We start from the raw sequence: 10,787 nt of genomic DNA on the forward strand, positions 1-10,787 counted from the left end.
CTGACTGTGTGGGGACCCTTGCGTGGGATGTGGGCAAGAAAACCAGGAATAAAATTATCTGGAGGGAAACAATGAAACAGCGGTGACAAGCTCCCGTTTTCTGGCTCTCGGGGAAGAGACAGACGATCCTGGGGGGAAGCACTACTCCGCAGTAGGGTAAGCTCAAGTAGTACATACCAAAAGGTACGAAGTGAGTGCGGCGGAGACCGTCGACTGCCATCCTGCACCCTGGGCCGCGACAGGGGCCCGGGTCCTTGGCATGCGGTGGACATGACTGGAGCGCCCCCGGCTGCCCATTCTCCTCGGGTGGGTTGTACCCTGTCGCTGCGACCCATGCTTTGCACTTTTGCAGGGATTTGCCAATGGGTCAGTGGGCTCGTCACCGTTTCGCTGGGACGTGGGATCCTTTGACAGAGAAGCACAGAAGGTCCTCCACCACCGTTGGACGCCCCTGCCCCGCGGCCGTCGCCCGGTCGGCCGCCGATCGAAAGCGCGGGTGGGACCTACAGTTGTTGTCGGTGCGGTAAACTGTACTTGTTGAGTGTACAACCGGTTATGTGCTGTCGGCGGTGGCGGCAAGGTCGGAGGCGCGCCAACCGAGGCCTTTTGCCCGGAAGACTTCCTCTTGCAAATACTTAGGCGTCGACGGTTGGCTGCACCGCGAGAATCACGCCGACCTCTTGCGAGTGCGCCCGGGTAAGGCTCGATGCATGCCGGGGGCTTTCCGGTCCCGCGGCGCGCCCCTCGAGTGGTTCAAGACGACGGCATGTCTCGACAAGGCCATCGCACAACAGCAAGCAACAGACCGCCTTCGCGGGAACGTCGTCCGAGAACGCTCCTGTGTCAGCTCCGGATTGATGGACAGCGTGATAGCCCGCCGGCGGGTGCTTCGGAGAGAGGTTGGCGGGCAATTGGCGGGGAGAGTGAGCAAACGCCTCCTCGCCCAGGGCCGCCGGGTCTGATACCACCAACCAAGGCCTGGTCGCAACACGCGGCTACACGCACCAGCTCCCCACTTGTGAGGCTGCCACTGCTCGGTTTCTTTCCTCGGGCAGCACCGAGGCGGCGGAGCGCGCTGCGAATCTGGTCTCTTGGAAAGCATGCGGTCGATTGCTTCCAGGGATTAAAAAGTGAGGCGGCGTCATTTTTGCTCGTTGCGGATTTAGCGGCCTGCCGCTGAACACGAAGTGAAGCGCAGAGTCCCCCGAACCAGGTGGCACGGCTGCATGAATACCCACATGCCGCATCCTGCTTCAACCCTTGTCGTGATAGGTTGCTGCTCAAGACTGGAAAAGGGCTGTGCGCGAGGCGGGGGGGTTCACAGGCCGGAGGGGAAGGCGGCTCTTGATGGAAATTTCGTCACGCCTTGTCCCGGACGTTGGGCCGCGGATGATGTTGCGGGTTGCGATGGAGATGGGACCGGGCGAGGAGTTGGGAGAATGCTGCGATGATTGGACCGCCCGTTGAGAGGCGGTGAATCGTCGACAATGCCGGAACCCGGAGAATTGCGGGACTAGTCGTCCGGTGTGGAGACAACCGCCAGGGATGCCTGAGGGTGACGGCCACAACGATCGAAAGCGGTAGGCATGATGAGCCGAGCTGCGCAAAAACCACATCAGGGCCACGAATTCGATCTCCCTCGTGCCTTCCCTAATAGGGCCTCCAGCATCGCGTAACCTGGAGCAGGCTACCAGGTCACGATGGCACCTACCAGCGGGCTGGTGGCCGGTGAAGCCCAGGGCAGCACTGGCAGGTTCGAGGAAGGCATTCGGGAGATGCGGCGCCGGGCCTTTTGTCACCATCATCACCAGACCGGTCACGGCAAGGTTGCAGTCAGCGTAACCCGGCCGTAACCTGTCACTACATATTTCCATGGTAGGTAGGTCAAAAAGGTGACATTTAATTATTTTACCGCCAGTATTCGTACATTGTATGTACATCCGACCTGCTGTGGATGGATACCCAAACCTCGAGCCGCGAGCCGGAATCGACTCCGTAGCTCCTAGTCAAGAGGCGATCGATATTGGCGCTGCCGGAAACCGGGCATCAGCCATGGCGGAAACACTGAAGCACACGCATCAAGGATAAGATTCGCATCCGAGATCATGGAGATCGTGGGCATTGGCGGGCGATGAACCCCCGTTGCTTCTTGCGCACTAAACCCAAGCTTCAACCCAGGCACCCAGGGTCACCCAGGGCCCGGGGCCCGGGGCCAACGACAAAGACGCCACACCTCAAACTTTCTCTGCCCGGTTGCGGAAAAAGCGCATCGGACCGAAATCAAGCGAGAAACAGCACAACACGAGCTCAGTTCAAGAAGAAAGCGAAAAGCCAAGGGGGCGGACGGCAAAAAGAAGCGGCTACAAACACGCAACCCCTTGAGCCAACGGGGTCCTCAACACGACACCCGCTTGCCATCGGTCAATGTTGTGCAACATCGCGATGTCTCGGAGGGAGCTCGATTCGAGCGCTTCGGTAATTTAACGCCGACAATTGCGGCAACTGCTGAGAGACGGGGAGCCCCGGAGACCAGCCGACTTGTTGGTGCCCCGCGTGGCCGGCGTGGCCAAGCCATTGAGCAATCGCGGAGCTCGGAATCACCAGCCCACCCTTTCCAGGTTATCCCGTGCCACAAGTCGGCCAAGGGGATGTTTGCTTTTTTCTCGCCCTCATTTGCCAGCGCTGGTTACAACTCAGATCCCGATGGCTGGGCGTGCTCACTCTGAGTTGCCCTGAGTACCGAGGGAATACGTAGTCAGTTAGTTATTCGAGGGATGGTGACGACCGTATTGAGATATCAGAAGCAGTCCCAATTTACCATCACTGGTGGTAGGGAGACTTGCAGACGCAGCTGCAGAGGCACGACGCCAGATGGCCCGTCTGCAGCAGCCCGCTCGGGAATCATGGATTGACACAGGGCTCACAGTGCCGGCTTCATTGACGTGCATACAAAAAGTACGACGCAAGACTCTTCCTAGGGCGGCACGTGCCTGCGTGTCATGATCCAACCGGGGAGGCACCCGGTGAACCATCCGTTTTTTCCTCCCAAGACCCATCCGGCACCGCAGAGAAGAAATCAGCCGCCCCTGAATTCCTGTGGGTGCGATGACGAGTGGCAAACCAACCGGAACCGATCCCATCGCTATGGAGAACCATGTGGCGGACCCGCTCACATTTGATGGAGGGCGACCCGCGCGTGCGGCCCCAAAACCCGCCGCCCACGCGCGCATCGGGTTTGGAGATAATTACACTAAATCTGAACAAGCACTGCTCTTGTTTCAGAATGAGAGAAAACTGGGACTCACCGTTGAAAGCGAGGAAAGCGGTTTGTACACTAAATCGCCACGGAGAAAAGCAAGTATGTACTATGCAGTCGGAGCCCCCTGTTCGACTGAGCATGAGGTTTTGTAGGTTTCGGTATCACCAACGACTCCATCTCAGCCGCAAGCTTTCGGTGATTGTGGGCGGGATGTTCGCAGGCATCCCAACCTCGTCATGGGCGGCGAACCCCCCGGGAGATCGGTGAACTGCCCAGCGTGGAGCGAACCCCTGTTGGCCAGCTCGCTTCCAGAAAGTCGACTTTCCCCATGTGGGAGTCCAACCAGATTGCCGGGCCGGGGGCAAGCAGAGCTGATCCTCTGACGAGGCCTGCAACTGCGCACCAATCAGCGGTGGATGTCCGGTTTCAGTCGACTTCACAACGTGCCCTGTCCCTGACCACTGCCGGCAGCATGACAAAACACGGTGCGTCTTGTCAGATCCTCGGATGAGATCCTGCACCGCTAGTCAACTGTGGCTAGCAGAGGGGGAAAAAACCAACAAATGACGCCAGTCGCCGCACAGACGACGCTCAAGATTGCCGTTGATAATATCGTGGTGTCCCGGAATGCAACCGGGTTCATAAAAAAAAAACCAGAAGAGCGGGCTGGAAGGCCAGCAAAGTGGAACACGGCTGAACTTCTTCCAGGTTGTTGAAGGGTTCCCACAAGTTGATTGGCCATCCGTTTCGTCTTGCTTCGGGGGACGCATACGGTTGAAATCATGTGCTTTGAGTGCGACGACAGAAGCTCGGAATTGGGGGGAGCTCGGGAGCCACAGTTTCCTTTCATCTGCATGCCATGCAGCCCACGAGCCTGGCGCCGTGTTCACAGAAAGAACGGTACTCGTCAGACCGCGCAAGCCATTCTTCCTGCACATTCGCCCAACGGATAACTAAGGAAAAGCAGGCGGAGGCGTCTGCGCAGGCGTCTGCAGAGGCGTGCCGTTCGTTGGTGACTGGACCATGGATGCCCAAGCCATGCTGTGGACATCACCACCCGATGGAGGAAAGCCGAGTGGAAGGTTAATCACGCAGTGGGCCGGCGGAGGCGAAAGGCTTTTTTTGTTCCATAAGAAAATGCCACTCCGTCCTCCCTCCCCGCGTAAAATGGGGGTTGTCGGGGCGGGGCCACCGTCCCAACCACGCGGGTGAAACTGAAACCCATCCAGCCCTCATCACCATCCATCTCCGACGAATAAAGCTCTTCTCCGATAGCGGGCTCGTGGCGGCCGATATTAGCACGGCCGAGATAAATCCGCCGAGTTGCCCAAGCATGGCGAAGGGTGGGTGAGTAATCCGCCAGTGCCCGTCCGTACACAGTACTTCACAGACAAGTCCCCACTAAGCAACTCATTTCGTTGGGTTCTGCTGCGGACCTACCTCAGGTATGTATTGTGTACTTGTAACACTGTGTCCCCAGTAGGTAGGTAGTGAAGGCTTCTTCGTAACCGCGGTCCATCGGCAATTCCCAACAGTCTCTCACAACAATTCTTCAAACACGGCTCGTATCGAATTTCCTTTTCCTGACATTGTTTCCTTGGCCGCCGACAGAAGCGGATTCGTGGCGGTGTGCGTCTTGCGCCTGCGGATTCCAGGTGGTCCGAGCGCGCGTGGGCGAAGCTCAAAAATGCGTGGGGGCCGTCTCATCAAAAGGAGCAAGCCATCCAGTCCAACAGGAACCCTGTCTAGCTCACGCTGCCTGTTTTAGAGTATGAACTAACTTTAACCCGAACATGACTGTCTTTAACTGTGTGGATGTACTGTGGATGGTGCAGGCGGCCGAGATCACCTACACAGTAACCAATCTGAGTGAGCTCGACGTGGCGGGCAGAACCAACCGATGTTCCCTGGCAGCCTGAATACCATCGGCCGGTATGCATTTTCCATCCTTCCATGAACAATACACATCCTGATGTTCCGTCGTTGGCTCGGCACCCAAACATCTGTATGTACTTCGTACATATACTGTGTATGTACAAAATCCCAAAATGCCGGGCGGCGGGGTGGCGTCGAATCCTTGGTAGTCCCAATGAAACCCCCCGCACACTGGACGGTTTCGGTTCCGCCGAGCCGGGCCACGACTGGATCTTGTGTGGTGGGTGAGCTGCATTCGAGACGGAACGGGGGTTGAATGAATGTGCTCACTACTTGTCAGCAAAGCGTGAGCTGGCGCAACGCCGCGCAAAAGGATCGGAACCCGACGAAATGCCGCTCTTGGGACCATTGGGGGCGGAATCAAAAAAAAATGTAGGACCCGGGGTTGCACTTCGAACCTCCCTACCTAGCGTTACTGCGTGTAAGAAGCTGGAAACACCGCTTGTCGATGGTCCGGGGTGGGGTATCCTCTCGTGGGAGGCACCGAACGTGCTGGCTGCACTTGCAGGTGGGACAACGGCACAAACGGGTACTCCGTTGGGACGGTACAAACGGCAGAACGGACCAGCGGAAGGCCCGTTCGTGTGCCACGCGAGAGGTGTGGCCGGAGACGTCATTTTCCCAGCTGCGGGCGGCCTTTGATCTGACCCGGGATCGTGGTTTGGGCTGAGCGCTTGAAGCGCCGGCCCATGCTGCACCTCAGATCAGGTCTGCCGGGCGAGCCGGGTGTGATCCTCTCTCGCCTGCGACTGCGACGGGCTCTCTTGGCGCGCTGGTTCCCAGGCAGCTGCAGAAGGAATCTGCGGGACGAGCACCGTTCTTTCCTGGTTAGGGGGCCCGATGAACGCTGGCTGCCGCCAATGGAAGCTCCTGCCTCCGTCTACTGGACTGCGCGCACACCGAGTCGCGCTCTTTCCTTCAGCAGAACTTCCAAACTCCAAGCCCCGAGTCAGTTCTTGACACCTTCCATTTTTTTTTCTTTCCAATTTTGACCCGAGTCCCTAACGCCATCGATTGCCGCTTTGAAAGATGAATTTAGTGGCGGAACCCCGATTTGCATTTTCTTCGAGTCGTGGTGGCCGATTTTACCAAAAACAGCAGGTTTCGACCCGGCGTGTGTCTCGGGAGCTCGGTCCGAGCCCTCGGCCCCGTATGTGACCTCGTCCCCCGACGAGCAGTGTTCAAGAGAACCGAGCCACCCCGAGTCACGTTCAAAATCCGACGTCAACAGCCCTGCGAACCCCAGCCGTCACACCATAACGACTAGTCCTGCACGACGACGGGCCGGGTGCGGCTGTGCCTGTGCTTTGTCTCGACAAAGTCCACGCCCTCGTTCCTTTGGACCGCAAAGGTCTTGAGAAGGTATCTTCGATCGGCATTACTTGAGCATCCATGTGCGTGGGTACTGCGGGTGAAAATGTCGAGGGAGGCTTGGTGCGCCGCCTTCCAAGTCTCGTGCTCCTATCCCCCCTATCAATTGCTCGGCTAAGCATGCAGAGAAGGGGCACATACAGCTCGACCCCGGCCGGGAGAAGCAGGACGCCTTCTTGGGAACGACGACCCGCGGGCATCCACCAACCCAGAACTGCAACCTATTCGTGACTGATCCTCCGCTCGTCGATTGTTAAACACGGCGTATTTGTCCCCTGCAAACAGCTGTGTCCCCCCGGGGCCGCAGCTTGACCGGTCTGCGACCGTGGGGCGGGCGCGGCGGAGCTGTTCCAGAAGGGACGGAACATGCAGTTGGATGACAAGATATCAACAGTTCAGCGGACTCTGGTGGCTTCTGACGACGACTGCGGTTGCCTATCATGACTCATTGCGTCCTGGCTCCGCCAGTGCGTCGTGCAAAACGGCAGCCTCTTTCCTCACCAACTCGCTCCCAGCTCGGCCCAAAGCGTGTTGGCTTGCATGGAGGTATCGAACGCACGTTGACCATCTACCTCACTTCTCGGGCCGTGGCGGCCAATGTTCCAACTCGGCAAGGTTTGATCAATGCAATCGCCCAAGCCCTCGTCAACTCGCGAGAGCCGATACTCGTCGGTAATTCCTCCTCCGGAAGGCCCAACTACAGTCAGGAAATTGGCGGCTAAATCATCAACATATTGCTGCAGTGGCTTGGTCACAGGCCGTCTTCTTGCGGTACCCAGGGCCGTGGAGCCCGAAGCCACGGAGGCATTACCGACGCCGCCTTACAGACTTTTAGCTACTATGTAGGCGGAGGGTCTGAAACTTTCTCGCCTCATAGGACGCTATCATGGTACATACGCGGGAGCCGTGAACTGCGCCATTTGTTCGGGACACGCATCCCAGCGGCTTAAGCTCTGCCCTACCGGCCGTCTACACGGAAATTTGGTACCCCTTGCCCCGAAAAGACGAGGGTAACTCCTCGCAGCTTTCCCGCCGAGAGGCTGACGGGTGCTTCACCCGGGCATGCTTGGTTGTTCGTCAACCAATTTACAGGAGGCCCTTTCCCTAACACGGTGCAGAGCACGGGCCGTTGGACGGGAGACAACACATCTGAACGGCAGCAGAAACGGAAACGGAGCACGAACAGCGAGTATGAACAAGGCCTCAGTGGAAGTTTCTGCAATATGTGCCAGCCTCGCAAGCCCAAATGGTGACAATATAATAACAGACTTTTTCTCGCTAACAGCTTGTCTTAGAACGGAATTCCGGGGTTGCGTTTGGCGGAAGGGCGACCGCGTCATCCGCTAGCCATGCCGGGTACCGAGGAGATACACAGGAGTGCCGTGTTGCTGGAGTCTGTCAGAAGGGAGGTCGCTTTGAGGTAGCCGTCGGTCCTTCAAGGGGTGCACAAACCCACGCCCCGTGATGACTCTGCTGCTGGGCCAAGATAACCAACCACTGCAGATACTACACACGTGGACATTGCTAACTCGGGGACGATGGCTCGTCACGATAGGGCGACCGAGGCCTCGCGTGCAGACGATGACTCCGCTTCCCATTCTGTGCAACAACAACGAGATGTACCTATCGACTACCCTGCCATGCCTCCCCTGCCCCGAAACTGGGCCGCCCATGATCAAAACCTAGACGCTTGCATAGCGGGTTTGAGTGCTCTGTTTACGGTCGGACGCAGAAGGCAGGTCTAGGCCGGGTATAAAACTATGCTACTCTCGCTCGCGTCCGAGAAACATAACGGTTTTTGGCCCTGTGCATTTTGTGGGGTAACATGAAAGGGCTGAAAGAATGGCGCGTCTCGCATGATGTCGAAGATTGGGACATTCGGTACCGTGGTCAACTCGGGAAGCTCACAAAAGGGGACAGACGTGATGCGATTTGCTCGCGACACCAGGAAGGAAGTATTCCGGTTCCGTCTCGAGACGCTGTGTTCCTACGGACTCATTGCAGGAACGGAGGAGCGCGGGAGAGGAAGGACCGGAGATGTTACCCCGAATAACAAAAGGACCCGGTCGACTGTTTAAAACGCGCCAAGGCATAACGTGGCCCGGTAAGCATGAGGGGAATAAGTATGTACGGCTGTGCCTGTGTAGTCCCAAATCCGGCGTTGGGCTGGTGAAGTTTTTGGAGGTCAGAACAAAAGATCCCAGTGTATAAGGCAAGAACAACCTCACCCCATGGTTGCATTGCCAGTCACCGGTGACGAGCGGAAGCGGGAGGGGTTCGCCGGTATAGGTGGGCTTGCCCCACTTCCAATGGGCTTCCAGGTTGCTTGCCTGAGCCAAACCCCGCTACAGGCTCCCTGGAAGGTGACACAATCGACATACTGCGGTATTCCTCCCCACCATATTGGAGTCGACCTATTCTCAATCTTTGTTACCAATTTTATCGCCGCCACATCCAGAAACACGCCGCCGTACACCCGACCGGCTGATCAGCCTACCAACCAGACTCGCACGCGTAGGGGGACAGCGCCGAATCAATAAATAGATTCACGCTACCACGGCTCACCGAGCGAACAAGATAAGCCATGGCCAAAAAAGGCGGAGCCGACGGCAACAGCAAGAAGGCTGCTGGCCAGGCCCGCAAGGCCGAGACCGCCGCAAAGAAGGCGGCGGCTGCTGACGCCGAAAAAGAGGTTTTCGAGTCGGCCAAGTGGGACAAGGGAGCAAAAAGCAGTGCTAAAAAGTGAGTTTCACTTTTTTTTTCTTTTCTTTTTCTACCCGTTGACTGCTCTCCACGACGGGGAGTTGCTGCGACCTGCCGCCCGAAGCGCCGTTGGACCAGCGATTTCGAGAGGTGGTGGCCGGGGTTTCTGCTGCTGCTGCTGCTGTTGCTGCGTTGAGTCTGTGACACCCTGCTGTGCTGTCACGACGATGGGTTGGCATTTGGCCGCCTGCAGGCCCACCCATGATCCCAACCGCAGCCGCGACGCAGCCGTTTCGCACCCAAACCTCTGGGCGCAAGCTTCACATGGGCCCCTTCTATGTACGATGGCCGTGATGGTCACCTACCAGATTTGATGGGTTTTTGGTACACATGCGGGGATGGCCGGGGTGACGAGTGCTGACAACCTGCAACGCATAACCAGAGAAGCCGAAGCTGAAAAGAAAGCGGAGCAGGCCCGGAAGAAGGCCGAACGTGAAGCCCTGCTCGCCGAGGAGGAGAAGAGCACGCCGGGACGATCGGCACCCAAGAATTCCAAGGCGGCCGTCAGGAAGACCAAGGGCCTGGACCTCTCGCAGCTCGACGACGACGGCAGCGGGGGCCTGTCGGCGCTCAACGCATCCGGCATTGACAACGCGCTCGACGCGCTGTCGCTGACGTCCAAAACCGACGCCAAGATCGACAGGCATCCCGAGAGACGGTACAAGGCTGCGTACGCCGCCTTCGAGGAGCGGCGGCTCGGCGAGATGGAGGCGGACGGCAGCGGTGCCGGTCTCCGCATGAATCAGAAGAAGGAAAGGATCAAGAAGGAGTTTGAGCGCAGCCCGGAGAACCCGTTCAATCAGCTCACGGCACGTTACGACGCCTCCAAGGACGAGCTGCGCGAGCTCAAGGAGCAGGAGAAGTCCAAAATCGAGACCCGCCTCGGGTCGCCCTGAAAATCGGAGACAATGGTCCGCTTTGGGGGAAGAACCCGAACAGGGAAGGCCGATATCTCTCTGCCGGGGTCTCATGCGTCTGGCCCGGACGGGAAGGGGCGAGGGTCAGTTAGCGAAGGCGTCTCTCCGAGGTGGTCCTCCAACGTGTGGGGCGCACCAACCCGGGACACGATCTTCGGTCTGGCAGTCGTGGGTCAAAGGGAGCCTCGGGCAAGATGCATGGGTTGCCCGCGCGAGGCGACGAGCCTTTTTGCGAGGTTTCACGTGATGGGGTTGTGGCCGGTCTACAGAGTAGTATGTGACGACGGGAGGGTCGGGAGCTCATAGGTAGCTGCAAAGGAACCGGTGTGATCTGAGTTTCGGGCCTGGGATCTTTTGCACTGTTTTCCAGACCAGTTAAGACTGGGGCTGTGGCTTGGCAATGTGTCCCGGTGTCCCGCGTCCGGAGCCTTGTTGGTTATCAAGGTCTTTTATTCATGCTTTCCGGGACGAACAGACACGGACCAACGTTGATAACCAACTTCTGGTCGGGTGCGCAGATCGAGATATAAAACCCTAACCCT

At 58.0% G+C, this 10,787-nt stretch overlaps 4 protein-coding genes across 4 annotated transcripts; 3 read left to right on the forward strand and 1 right to left on the reverse strand.

Moving 5' to 3' along the window:
* Positions 1-1,230: 1,230 nt before the first annotated feature.
* On the forward strand, positions 1,231-2,726 carry B0H64DRAFT_463875 (uncharacterized protein; the record flags this gene model as incomplete). The annotated part of the gene is made up of 3 exons (XM_062807615.1): positions 1,231-1,838; positions 1,919-1,930; positions 2,187-2,726. The coding sequence occupies exons 1-3, from the start codon at positions 1,701-1,703 to the stop codon at positions 2,724-2,726; spliced, it is 690 nt and encodes a 229-aa protein (XP_062658336.1). The 5' UTR covers positions 1,231-1,700.
* A 3,497-nt stretch (positions 2,727-6,223) lies between these two features.
* Positions 6,224-6,730, reverse strand: B0H64DRAFT_401659 (uncharacterized protein). Its single transcript, XM_062804175.1, has 2 exons — positions 6,709-6,730; positions 6,224-6,628 (listed from the first exon to the last, which is right to left on the reverse strand). The coding sequence occupies exon 2, from the start codon at positions 6,586-6,588 to the stop codon at positions 6,406-6,408; it is 183 nt and encodes a 60-aa protein (XP_062658337.1). The 5' UTR covers positions 6,589-6,628; positions 6,709-6,730; the 3' UTR covers positions 6,224-6,405.
* A 17-nt stretch (positions 6,731-6,747) lies between these two features.
* B0H64DRAFT_195959 (uncharacterized protein) lies at positions 6,748-7,519 on the forward strand. The gene is made up of 2 exons (XM_062799172.1): positions 6,748-7,237; positions 7,309-7,519. The coding sequence occupies exons 1-2, from the start codon at positions 6,942-6,944 to the stop codon at positions 7,409-7,411; spliced, it is 399 nt and encodes a 132-aa protein (XP_062658338.1). The 5' UTR covers positions 6,748-6,941; the 3' UTR covers positions 7,412-7,519.
* Positions 7,520-9,111: 1,592 nt separating this feature from the next.
* Positions 9,112-10,497, forward strand: B0H64DRAFT_195963 (uncharacterized protein). Its single transcript, XM_062799173.1, has 2 exons — positions 9,112-9,307; positions 9,711-10,497. Exons 1-2 carry the CDS (start codon positions 9,150-9,152, stop codon positions 10,222-10,224), a joined length of 672 nt encoding a protein of 223 aa, XP_062658339.1. The 5' UTR covers positions 9,112-9,149; the 3' UTR covers positions 10,225-10,497.
* The last annotated feature ends 290 nt before the right edge of the window (positions 10,498-10,787 follow it).

Source organism: Chaetomium fimeti (genome assembly GCF_033439085.1).
Source record: "Chaetomium fimeti strain CBS 168.71 chromosome Unknown B0H64scaffold_5, whole genome shotgun sequence".
Classification (NCBI taxonomy): domain Eukaryota; kingdom Fungi; phylum Ascomycota; class Sordariomycetes; order Sordariales; family Chaetomiaceae; genus Chaetomium; species Chaetomium fimeti.